Genomic DNA, 13,739 nt, shown 5'->3' on the forward strand with positions numbered 1-13,739 from the left:
TCAAATCCTGTACCTTGTGTGTATGAGGTGAAGACCAAACCCACCTCCTAATTATAGGATGCTATTCTTAGCTGAACAGTGGCTGTTCTACTTTATTTCAAGTATTTCATGAGAGTGTAGCTCACTATAGGTTCATAGTTTCATAGGTTAGTACTAAGCTAACTGCTCTTGCGAGCCATTTTAAGCCTAGCCAATTATCCCTTGTGAGACTCGAACCCTACACCTTGTGCTTGCAAGGCAAACACCTTAACTATTAGGCCACCCTCCTGCTTAATTAGGTTAGACAGTTGTAATTACATTACACATCTTTATCTTTAAGTCTTTAATGTTCAAACTCCACTCTTCATTTGTCCAGCTTTCAGGTTTTCACTAAAAGACACATCTCTCAGTTGTTGAAGTGGAAGTTATTCATGCGTCATTTTTACTGATCTCCCATCCTGATTTCCCTGTGTCTGTAGTATTTCATGCAGGAAGAGACAAATTCTTGGGTGTATGTCCACTCCTTTGCATTCTTTGTTAGGGGGTAGGGATTGTCAGCATTAAGACTTTGATGTGTGAAGGGGCGGCCACGGTGGTGCAGTGGTTAGCGTTGCCGCCTCACAGCAAGAGGTTCTCTGGTTCGATCATCGGATGGGGTGCCTTCTGTGCAGAGTCTGCATGTCCTCCCTGTGGTCACGTGGGTTTCCTCCGGGTGCTCCGGTTTCCTCCCACATCCCAAAGACATGCTGTAGGTGGATTGGACACACTAAATTGGCCATAGGCATGAGTGTGTGCATGTGTGTTCCTTCTGTGGAAGGTTGGGCGCTGGGCTGGCAACTCAACACCGTAAAACTCCACTGCCAATCATGACCGGACAGTGATCCGCTGTGGCAACCCCTAACCGGGAAAAGCCGAAAGAAGAAGAAGACTTTGATGTGTGAAGGTTTCCCATACCAGCAAGCTGATTCCCTGCACACATTTTGGTTCTGTCCTGCAATAGCAAACCTGTAGAGCACAGATTCTTACAAAGTAACTTATGTCTTGAAAATCCATATTCCTTGCTTGACATCAGTCTGGCTGGAGTACTGTACCTCTTCCTACACTGCAAGCATTTTCCCAGACTCTGGGGACATGGATATATCCGATTGCAGCAGTAGTGAGAATTCCAGAAATCTCTTCATTTAAATAAGAAACATTTTAGTTATATAAAATGGTAAAGATGAAGCCTGCTGATGTTGAGGGATAAAGCTCTGACTGTAACCAAGATGACCTGACTTTGATAGTGACTCAGGCACTAAAAGATCAAGGCAGTGTGATAAGAGTGAGCAGCTGGAACTGGCTCCGCTAAACTGGAGAGAGAAAGCAGTGGGCTGGTTGGCTTTTTCACCTTGTGCAGATGAAGACTTGCAGGAGAGAGAAATACAGCCACTCTCAAGGGACATCAGCATGGCATACCAAACCAGTGATGGTAGTCTTCATTAGCATGCAATTGGAAATGCACAAACTTGAGGAAGCAAAGACTGGCCTGAATTCATGTCATCTGATTAAATGTTAATTTAACTAAAAACTTGTTTGATAGAAAAGTGTAGAAGTTTGAAGAAAGTGGGGTTATTTTTTTTTCATATTTGTTACGAAGGAAGTAAGTCTAGCATAGTATGTATGGACTGCAATGGTCAGCATCTTGTACCCCCTGATTTGTAGAGGTTTGTATTTTTGTTCCATCACTGATTCACTGTGTGTGGTGTTTTTTTTTCTTTCTTCAAGGTTGTGTGACCATAGAGCTAATATTTATAAGTGTGTGTGTGTGTGGGGGGGGAAGCTCCCCTGCAAAAAACATTGTTGGGAAGAAGGTTTTCAGTCAGATGGCATGGGCCCAAATTGGCCCTGCTGTTGATACAGAGACACAGTTCAGCTACCAGGGTTAAGGTTGCAACCCAATTAGATATACCTTAATTGCGTGCTTTATTAAATAAAAGGGCAAGACATTTCCATGCCTCCCTGGATGACCCCCCCCCCCTTTGATCAGCTCACATCTCTGCATTAAGGATACCCAGAGAGTGTGGGGAACAAACAGACTCAATATTAATTGGGGGTGGGGAGGGGGTGGGGGGGGTGCTGAAAACATGAAACCTGAAAAAACTATAAAATAAGAGAGACTGTGAAGGTTTTATAAACACTTCAGCTTCAGTCATTTTAAGAAAACAATTTAGGGTTTGGGGATTAGATTGGTTGAAGTACAAACCTAGTGATGCCTATATCTTAGTCTTGTTCAACATTGTATAATTTAGTCAACCCCAGTTGCTTTCTTGTTCAGCTGTATGGTAGTGTATACAGTAAAAAGTAAGACTTTAGCATCTATATACAAACGTTTGAGAAGAAATCTGTTTAATGTTGTAATATATGTTTGTTGAAAATGTTAACAGTTGAAGTATATTAAACAGTTTAGTTTCTGTACGCAAGCTTGAAATATATTCAGTGTTGTATCATATATGTAGTAGTTGTTGACGGGTCTATATTAGATAATCGAACTTTCAAAAGTTCAACTGTCATATGGTCGAGACCATATGATAAAATTTTTGAAGGTTTGAACGTTTTAACGGAGATCTCCATATGGGGGGTGGGAAAATTTCCCTTATCTGCACTGTAGTGCGATCTCCGAGTTGGTATATTTAAAGGGGGGGCACATCCCCCCACATGGGGGATGCAGGGGGGCGTGCCCCCTGCTTAAAACGTTCAGGTAGGTTATTTGTGTAGCTTATTTATTTTTTTTATTAGATATTCAAACTTTTAAAAATTCGATCATATGGTGTCAACCATGTGACAGTCAAACTTTTGAGACCCGTTGTTGGGAATATGTTGTTAATAAGTGTGATATCTGCTTGTTGTTACTTAGGATATCATCATCACACCAGTCTCCCTTTCTGCTGCAGGAATTCATTGTGCCTTTTGGTATTGTTTCTGACCATTCTCTTTTCTTTCATATTTCAAGACAGTTGTTGCAAAAAACCAAGTGCTGCTTCAGGTGGGCAAATTACTGGTGACTGTTCTCACAATAGTTTACACTTTTCCATTTGCCTGCTCAGTTCTCACAATAGTTTACACTTTTCCATTTGCCTGCTCAGTGGTAAACCTAGTTCTCCTTCAGGCATGTAAAATTGAGCATCGCTCGACAATGTGAAACTCTGTGCATTGAGGAGAATTCCCTTCATCTCAGCCATCTTTACTCATTATGACTTTGCATGGCATGCGATTCCCAGGTAAATCGCAGATAGAGCAGCCTTGGAATGGTGGGCCACAGTAGACAGAAGTGCAATGTACTTTGTTTCTTATTCTCAGCAACAGTCTATGTTGATACTGCTAATGATGGACAGCAGTATCCAGACAAATATGCAAGGCTGTCCTTCTCATTATTTACATGAATCAAGTGTAGCTTGTACATTGGCATGGCCCCATGTGGCCTGCTCTATGGTGGAGAGCTGCTTGGTCATGAAGCATCATACAGTATGTAGAATTATGCTAAATTGTTGCTATAATCCTTAGTTACAGTACTGAAAAACATCACGTAGTGAGTTAATTGAGCCTTCTGATTGTAACTCGTGAACTGTGGCCTGATGTGAATGATTGTACCAGCTTAACATTTTCTCCTAACAAATCTGTATGCAATATTTGTTTTACAGGTTATCAGTGCAGTCTTTTGGCATACAGATACAGGACAAGTTTACAGACTTTTTCCATCTTAATTCAAGTTAAGAATAAGTATAATCTTTTCGGCAGAACCATAAATCTCTAACATATTTATTTGTCTTTATTTTAAAGGGCAAGAGAAGGAGCTACTTCGGGAGCATGACCAGAATAGAATTACACCAGATGACAATGAAGAAGTCATGCGGGCCCTGCTAATACATGAAAAGAAAAGTACCTCTACCCCTGCTGTGGGTATGCCTAGTGCATCTGTGTCTGCAGCTAGTGACTCTGACAGTGAGACAAGTGAATCAGATGAGGAGTCCTCTCCTCATCACCCCACAGTGCCAACTGTCTATGGAATGGAGGGAGATGAAGAAGAGGAAGAGTTTGATACTGTAGCAGAAGATCCAACTGTGATGGTAGCAGGCTGTCCATATTTATACAGTGTAGTGAGTGAGCGACCTGAGCTGGTAGCTCAGATGACGCCAGAGGAGAAGGAAATTTACATTGAAATGGGACAGAGAATGTTCCAGGACATGTTTGAGTAAATGTTAAGCTATCACTTAAAGTATCTTGTTTTACTTTATTATATTTTTATCTAAGATGAATCTTTTTAACGTCTCACATGTACCTTTGCAGTTTTTGGTGTTTTTTCAAAAACCTGCTAGAAAAGCGCCATACAACATGTTTTTAAAATCTCACCAGTTTACTTCTGAGAAAGCTGATATCTCCATTGTAACTTAAGCTCAGACTGACCATTTAACTTTCAGTTCTTGTGTTAGTTATTTTTATTTGAAGTTGTCAGCATTAACAGGTGCTAATTTCAAAACCAGCCCTCAAAGAAGTCAGTAAAATATGTGGGCATACAGTTCATTTTTAAATGTCACAAAATTTGTGTTCTAGCTTATGTTTATATCAAAAGCTGCAGACTTTGTGACTTGTTACCCAGTAAATACATTTGCAAATTAAAATAACAATTGATTAAAAGACAGCTTGTAATTTGGGGACACAACATGTAGGTCAGTAAAGCTGAGTGACATCATAGTGCAAAACCAGTCTTAACTGTTTTGAAGGTTGTGCTTTGCTGTCATTTTTTAGAGATGTTGCCCCTCTTCACCTGTAGGTAGGTACACTTAATTCATTCCCCATATCTGAATTATTTTTTCATGTATTTGGAAATAGGTTCCTGAAATCTTTCAGGTTGCATTTGTGGTAGTAAACAACAGCAAATTTAAAACTTTTACAGCAGATTACCTGTTTTTGAACTATGTATAATGCATTGCATTTATTGTATTGCTGTGTTGTTTAAAGTTATTCTTCTGTGAAGCAGAACATGTAATGGGTGCACACATTTTATTTTAGTTTTGTGTATTTTTTTATCAGATGTCATAAGCACACCTGTTTGCATCAGTAAGACACTAATGTATACATACCATATACAGTAACATATACATAGCATATATTGACAAAGTTTTGTGAATTATTTGCTTCTCCGCTGTCAACAGGATGTCTACATTGTAGGCAGGAACAGAAGGTTAACTGCATGCACTCAAGAGGTAAATATAATACCCTACTCATACTGATGAGTTGAGTCCAGATATTAAGCTTCTGTGTTTATAGTAAATTTATTTGATGGCTTCAGCTAAGGGGTTTGCATAGGTTTTTAAATTTCTGCCTCCCTGTCATTTGACAGTTTTTGCTTACATCGTTCCAAGAACTGTTTTGCACAGAGGTGTGCTGTGAACAGTTAGAGATGGGGCCACTGTTTTAATTTCTTTGAGGTTATAACAGGTAAATGTTTTACAAGGAGTCAGCTGTTGTAAAATTCTTCGGAAAGTGCTTAGAATTATCCTACAGTCGTTTTTACCTGTTTTCATTTTTATTGTCAGTATTAAAAAATGCATTGATTTGCTGTATTTTAATACAGAATTAATTACATATTTGACTTTCAGACATTTTTTTAGAATTGCAGGTTGTGTTTTTAATGATTTTCCATAGTAACATGTAAGAGGTATACTGATGTTTTAAGACTAATAAAGTTTTTGACTAAAGAGTAATCATATATTTGTTTCATTAGCATATTTTTCTATAAGTCACCTTTTGTAAAAGGTTGTAGGATTTGTTTATTATGTATTTGTTTTTATTTGATAATATTTGATTACCAGGTAAGTCCAAATGGTTTTCAGTGGAAGTATGGGGAGAAAAGCTTCAAAGTATTATGTAAACATTTTGAGAACATTACTTTTGCAACCAAAAAATAATACAAACACTTATACAGTTAAATAATTACACAAAATTAGACATAATATAATACCATTAGTTAAAAATAAATGCAACTTGTATGACAATTATTTAATTATTAGAGAAGTTTTAGCCAGTTTTTAGGTAAGTTAATGTGATGCATAGAGGAATGGTATGAATAGGTACTTGTTCATGTGTAAGGATATAGGTTTTTGCTGGGTTGAGCAAGAACAGAGCCAGATTTTGTCTAAGACGTATTTCAGAATGGTTTTGAAGGACTGGAGGGGAGAGGATAGTAACCTGATGGATATAGTTAAGGAGTTTATTCATTTGCTTTTAGTTACAATGTTTGTCTTCTAGAACACAAACCTTAGTTTTTCTCTCTCTGTTTTTTAAGCTTTTATGTACTTTATTGGATAATAAGCTGTTTTGCTAAAGTGATACTTCCTTTCTAAAAGTCCCTTTTGGTATTGTTAAGTTAAAACTTTGCTATGTTTGTTTGTAGCATAGTACTTAAACTATACTCATGCTGTATTGTTTGTAGCATTTCTTCCAAGTCATTTATAACAATTGTAAAATTCACTTCAGTATAGTTTTCTTAAGAGATGCATTGTGTTAAGCTATAACCTCACCGTGCACCAGTTTTTGAAAGAGATAGGCTAGGACACTGAGAACTTCTTTTACTTTGTTGTACTTCCCTTATCTTGTGTTACCTGTTCTTCACGAGACAGTATGTCCCAAGTCTGATAGCACATTTTGGCCACCAAAGCTTAGAGTATAACTGTTAGCAGTTGATGTTAATTGTATGGATCACTGTTACAGTAGCACCTACTACTGGAACTTCTTTTCCATCCCAACTTCAGAACATACCCTTCCCCTCCCAGCCACATCAGTGTTTGCCTCCCTGTGCATTTGCAGTATAAAGCAAACATCTGTCCATATCATCCTCTGATCTTTCTTGCCACTAGCGTGATTCACATGTTGATTCTCTGTTAGTAGCCTGAGTCTGTTGTATGTGGCTTGCTCCAAGGCAAAGTACAGATGAATAACCCCTTTGGAGAAAACAAATTCTGAATATACCTTTTCATATTGTATTTGATGTTAGTTTACTGGATGACTGTTATGATTTGGGGGGGGTATGTCTGCTCCAGAAGTAACTAATAAGTGTGCATGTAATAGACAGACTCCCCATAAGTGCTACCATACTAAATGTGTATTTTTTGGGATTATAAACACATCATCCCTAGTCCTAATACTTGCCAGGGCTTTAGCCATAAGATATAAAGGAGAAGGGAAAATTCCTTTCAAGACTATCTAGGAAGGAAGAGGCTTAAAACTTGTGCCTGTACTGCTGTCATATCTTCCATGACCCCATCACCCTTTATATCCATCCCTCTTAGAAAAAGAAACAAGAAGAATGAGGTAGAGAAAGATGAAAAGAAATGAAATGAAAAAAGTCAAGTTATGAGGTCCGTTCAGCTTGAGGGTAGTAGGCCCAGTGAGGCATTTTCACAGCCTCTGGACCAGGAATCTGCATCACTGGGGGCTTGTTCTCTTGTTTTTTCCAAAGCTACCATGTCTTTGAAGCCAGGCACATCCTCCTGAGCTGAATTCCTTCCACATCAGGTTAGTCCAGACACTTGTCTGCATGCATCTGACTGACATCTGTTTTATTTGCAAGGGGGAGGATGGAATTTTCTTAGTGTTTGTGCAGGAAAGATGTCTGTTTTTGTAAATTGGAAGTCGTGGACACCAACTTACATTTTCCTGGGTCTCTGAGGTGGCCCAAACGATTGAGCACTCATTTATTTAATTTTGTTTACCAGGGTAGATGAATAGGCATAGACCATCTGATACCCCAAGCTCCCAGTCAACAGTTAAACCCTTGGGTCCTTCGCCTTCCCAGGAATGGTTCAAGCTGGTCCATTGTTTTCTACAGTACAAAGAAGCCTTCAGACAATTGTGTGCCTGGAGTACCCTTTTTGAAAAGCTAGATGGCCAACCTCTCCACAGAGGGACTCAAATATTTAAATAGGAAGAAGAAAGATCTGCCTAATGCTTTACAGATGTCTTCTCATTGGGTGGTGTGATGTAGATATTGAGGACACCATGTCCTTTGCTTCTCCCACAGAAGATGTCTCATTTACTAATTCTTTATGTATGTTGAAAAATCACTTTGCATGGGATGCTAAAGAGATCTCAGATACCCAGGAACAGTATTTTGATTTTCTGGGTCTGGAAGCTTCCAGTCCTGTGTCTCTCCAGGATCAGGGACATTAGAGGATGTTCCAGGCTGTATCTGTAGAAGTCATGCTCCCAAATCCTGTCCCATTAAGACTAGTTTTATATGCTCAAGAATTCTCACAAATTTTTACACAAGATCCCTGTTGGTGACCTGTCTGAGATCAAAACTGATTCCATCTCTTAACACCCCTCCAGATGTCTGGTAGAATAGGATTCCTGACTGCTTTGGGAAGAAACTATAGATGTTCTTTGTGTTTCACTGTTGCAGTCATCACATTTGGGTTATCTGCCTGCAGGTAGCCCTCAGTTGGCCCGAATAGCAAAGTCTTGGGATTTCTGCATCGCATGTTGTCTCTTCTTCCATGACGTCAGGTCGTCAGGGGTATAAAACAGGCAGCTGCCACCATTACATCAGTCTTTCTTGCCGAGAAGGTGCCTGAAACAGAAGCAGTTTGCAAGTGCCAGTCAGCCGCTACCTGAAATTTTCTTTTTTCGGGTTTCAAACCTGAAGTCTTTTAAAGCTAAGTACTCCATTGAGGATTCTTTTTTCTTGCTCTAACCGATGTCAGAAAAAGTTAACGATTGTCTTGCCTGTGGAAAGTAAATACTTCACAGAGATTTTCATTCTTACTGCGTCACCTGTTCACATATATTGCAATATATCATATAACCTAAGCAACATTACATAAATTATTCATTTCCTGACCCTTTTTTAAACAAGAAACATCTTTATTACACCATCACTTACTACATAAACAATCATACATTTATATAAATTAAAACAAACCACACAAACACAATCCTAGTTGCAAGCATTTTACATCACAAACCATACTGACACACTCCCAGTTGCAAACATTATACCTCACTTATAATCTACCCAATCATATGGGAAGTAGAATGTATCAACATGGAGTTATTTATAAAAGTATCAACTCTGAATTACAGCAATAAAACCTCTCAAAGGCCAGTACATCAGAAGCTTGACACTTATGAAATTCCATATTTATTGGTTTGCAGGGGACACATCTCCTCCTTAGCTTCTTGTTGTACAATAGATGCTCATCATAAAGATCACTGTTGTAGTACAAATCAATAACATCTGGCAATACATATGAGTATATTACTATTTGCCATGCATACAAACCATTGAGACACATTCAGTCTGAGAAAATAGTCATACTTATGTTATTACAAAATGTTTCCTCAATCAGAAAACTGATAAAAAAAGTTTCCTTTTCTTATCAGTGAAAAAGGTGACCACTAACCTGCAGGCATGTTGTAAATAGTGGTACTGTTATGAAAAAGGAGTTTAATACCCTAATGTGTAGGGTTGGTGTTAGGGGCAGGGTTAGGTTTAGCACACAGGCCTATCGTGCAACTCAGGTAGACTTCCTTCTAGTAAGGAAAGGGCACTGAGGTAGAATTAGAGATTACAAAGGTATCATCAGTAAAATAGTAAGCCCATAGCATAAAACACTGATGGCTACAATCAGCTGCAAGCAGTGATTAGAGAAGGTGTTAAGGTCAAGCGAGACTAAGCTGAAGACTTGGGTGCTGAATTGGACCAAAAGCACGATAGTTCCCAAAATATTCATGGCTCTAGCACCTGAGGAAGAAAATGAAATAAAATGAGTTGAAGTATGGCAGCATCTCAAAACAGCATGTGTGAAGGCTATAGAAGCGTTATGAACTTGGTATGGAAATAAGGTACATTAGGAAAGCTGGTGGTGAAATGCAGAAGTCCCATAAATTATCAAAAGAATGTAGGAGTGCAGGAAAAGACAAGAGATAGAAAAGATAGATGATGCTAAGAAGAAATACTGGCTGGATAACAAAGAGGCTAAGACAGCAGTCACAACAGCAAAGAACAAGGCATCAGATGCACTTTACCAGCTTCCAGAAAGTGATTCTGCATATGGCACTAAGAAACTCTATCAAGTTGCAAGGCAAAGACAGAAAGATGAAGTTAGTCATTAGACATCATTCATAGGGGATGCCAGCAACAACTTGCTCACCAATCCACATGACATCAAAGGAAAATGGGACAAGTACTTTTAGAAGCTTCTGAATGAAGAAAACCCTACAGCTGCAATGCCCCATAAACAGCCTACATTGAAAGATAAAGAAGAGCCCACCCTAAAAGTAGTAATAAAAAGAAAAGTAAGTCAGGGAAAGTAGCTACCTTAGATGAGGTCACAGCAGATATGATCAAGATATTGGGTGAATTAGGGGCAAATGGCTCCCAAAGGCAATCATAGCGATATGGAGAGAAAGGTATATCCCAGATGACCAGAAAATAATCATCCTAGTGCCAGTGTACAAGAACAAAGGGGGCATTCAGAACTGTGGGTACTATAGAGTTATCAAACTTCTGCTGCGCTGCATGAAAGTGCTAGAGAAGATGACTGATAAATGAATATTCAGAAAAGTAGAAAGTAAGATGGGAGTTGAGCAGTTCAGATTCAGCTCAGGATGCAGCACAACTGATTCAAGCTATGCAGTGAGACAGATAGTGGAGGAGAAGCTAGAGAGAAGGAAATATTCCAACTAGACATTCCTGGACTTGGAAAAAGCATATGACAAGGTGCAAGGAAAGCTAATTTGGATAGTAGTTGAATGGTTTGAAGTCCTGCAAACATTAGAAGAAAAATGAAGGCTACGTACAAAGACCCAGTGACACAAATGTGAACAATGTTCAAACTCAGAGTGGTTCCCTGTGGGGGAAGGGGTGCATTGGTGTTCAGATTTGAGCCCTCTGCTGTTCATACTGGTGATGGACTACATTAGCAGACAGGTCAAAAGAGTCAGGTCAACAAAGCTGCTGTATTCAGCATATGATAGGGGAATTGAATGCAAAACTGAAGTCACGTGGGATGAAACTGGGTACAGACAAGACAGTTATATGGCAACAAATTGGGGAAATCAGAGGAAGCTGAAAACTGAGATAGAAGGGGAAATAAAGGAACAGGTTAACAGTTTCAAGTATCTGAAAAGTGTGGTTAAAGAGGCAGGAAATCTGAATTATGTCTTCAGAGCTTGAATTAGAGAGTCTACAGCCAACTGGCACAGTGTGTCAAGGGTAGTGTGTAACAGAAGAATGCCAAAGAATCTGAAAAGAAGGTGGACAAAACAGTGGTGTGACCAGTACACCTGTATGGTACTGAATCCAGAGGAGTGAAAGCAGAGCTGTTGAGGAAGCCAGAGCTAGAGATAATGTAGATGAAGAGCCTGTGAAAGGTGATAGGATGCACACTGTGGGACAGGTGAAGAAAATTTGATGTCAGACCAGGAGTCAAAGTAGCTCCAATTGCAGAAAAGGTCGAAGAGAACAGGTTACAGTGCTTTAGGCACATGCACAGGAAAAGAGAAGACAATTTGGTGAAAAGTATTTGGTAGGGAGAGGCAGGAAGAAAGGGAGTGGAAATGAGGATATCCAGCAAAGAGATGGAGGGATTGCATGAGAAAAGACCTGTGACAGACAAGCATAATTATTGAAGAAGGTAGGAGAGTGGCAGTGAATCAAGAAAGGGGGTGACAGTTTACCTTGACCTTATGTAGAAAATGGAGAAAAAGGGGTTGTTGTTGATTGTGATGATGAGTCTGTGGATCCAGTCTGAAGACCATTTTGACTACAAGATTTGCTTCATTCCCTCCCTGGTCAAAGATATTGACTGTGAACAATCACATAGCAGAGTCTTGGCAGGTCCTTACTTGATCTTCCTCTACCTTAGGTTTTGATAATGGCTGTATGGGGCACAGACTATACCTCCAATCTTGCAAAGTACAAGTATTTAGACCTCTTTGCAGATGAAACTGCACTCCAGTTGAAGGAGGTGATGGTGACTCTGGGTGTCAGAGCATTTAGAAATAGTTTTATTCCAATTGTTTTTGGTAGGCAACTGACATTACCATGGTATTGTAGTACATAAAAAGTAATACAAGGGACAGGTATATATGGGCAATAGCTTTGTCTGTAAATTGGGTGGCCATATGGTTCCCTATCAGAAGCCTGAAACACTATAAGCTTGAAAATCAAAATCCTGAAACCAAAAGCCTGAAAACTCAAAATCCTGAAAACCCAAAATCCTGAAACTCAAAATCCTGAAAACCCAAAATCCTGAAACTCAAAATCCTGAAAACACAAAATAGACATATTGACGTCATTGTGGCTTTGCTACTGTTAGCCCTGTGGTGTTAGGTCATGCGTTGGGTTCAGGTAAGTGTGCGGTTGGTTTTATGTTAGGGTTAGGGGCGGTTTAAGTGAGTTAGGGTTAGGGCGCAGGTTAGGCATGTATGCAATAGTGACAAAAATTAGGGTTAGGGGCAGTTTAAGTGAGTTAGGGTTAGGGCACGGGTCAGGTGAGTGTGCGATAGTGATGGACCTTAGGGTTAGGGTCAAGGTCAGTCGGTAGATATTAGTGTCTTTGTATTGGCATATTAGCATTATTTGTGTTTTCAGGATTTTGAGTTTCAGGATTTTGGGTTTTCAGGATTTTGAGTTTTCAGGCTTATGGTTTCAGGATTTTGATTTTCAAGCTTATAGTGTTTCAGGCTTCTGATAGGGAACCGGCCATATACAAGGACAAAGCAGTGTGCTAGCAGATGGCTTAAGCTACACCACTAATAGAATCTTGTTTAAGTTTTTCAGCTTTACAGATTGTCATAGGGGCTTTCAGAGTTGTAAGTCTGTGCCTCAGGCTCAGTGCTTGACATTCAAACTTTTGGAGAGTGCAGAAAAAATGCTCTGTCAGAGTAGTGGGAAGGACACCGTTTCATTTTCTGTCCTCAACACAGTTCAAAGGATTTTATTAAAAACAATCCTTATTCTCAGCCCTCACCTTGTACACTGAAATGTTTTTGTATGGTTCATAGCCTTTATCGTCACCAGCTTTTCTGCCTATTATTTTAATTGGATACTAAAAAATAAATAAATTAAAAAATATAAATAAAAAATAACTGCACAAATTTGATTCTGCTTCATATTTTTATCTCATCTTCTTATGGATACAGTGCATAATCTCCTTGCCTGTAATGATTTTTTTGTGTTTCAAAATTTAACCATGTGGTCCTCTTTTTGATATGCTATTTATTTAGATCATACCTCTCAACCTGCTACAGCAAGAAATCTGGACAAAGCTATAAATAAAAGTGGGATAAAGGCCTAAAAATAGGGAAACTTTTTAAGTATTGCTCTTACAAACTTAGAAAGTTGGCATAATAACGTTTTGCTTTAGTATACATTTTCTGAAGGGAATGAAGTCTGACAATCAAATATATGTCATTATTTTCTACACTCTGACTGCTGATTGGCTAATCCCAAGAAAGAGAATCAGCAATCAGAGTGAAGCTTTCTTAAGGACTTTCTTACCCATACAGTGAGATCCTGAAATAGCCAATCAATAATAATAAAACATATAAATTAGAAGCAAACAAACACAACCCTACTTTATATCCCAGGTACAGCTATATACAAGATTAAAGGGATAGTGAGTGGGTGCGACTACTGCAGCAGTGAGGAATTTGAACATCTGCTGTTATGTGCAAGTACAACTTACACAAATGTACTATGTTCATAATTCCCACTGTTG

At 39.0% G+C, this 13,739-nt stretch overlaps 1 protein-coding gene across 1 annotated transcript in view; it reads left to right on the top strand.

The window, feature by feature from the left end:
- Positions 1–5,725, top strand: part of GTF2E1 (general transcription factor IIE subunit 1) — a 789,416-nt gene extending 783,691 nt beyond the window's left edge. Inside the window, exon 5 of the mRNA XM_044071513.1 lies at positions 3,796–5,725. Coding sequence (XP_043927448.1) covers positions 3,796–4,211 — 416 coding nt within the window. The 3' untranslated portion in view covers positions 4,212–5,725. The remainder of the gene's footprint in view (positions 1–3,795) is intronic.
- Positions 5,726–13,739: the final 8,014 nt, after the last annotated feature.

Source organism: Protopterus annectens, chromosome 5.part0 (assembly GCF_019279795.1).
Source record: "Protopterus annectens isolate FY-2018-M chromosome 5.part0, PAN1.0, whole genome shotgun sequence".
NCBI lineage: Eukaryota > Metazoa > Chordata > Ceratodontiformes > Protopteridae > Protopterus > Protopterus annectens.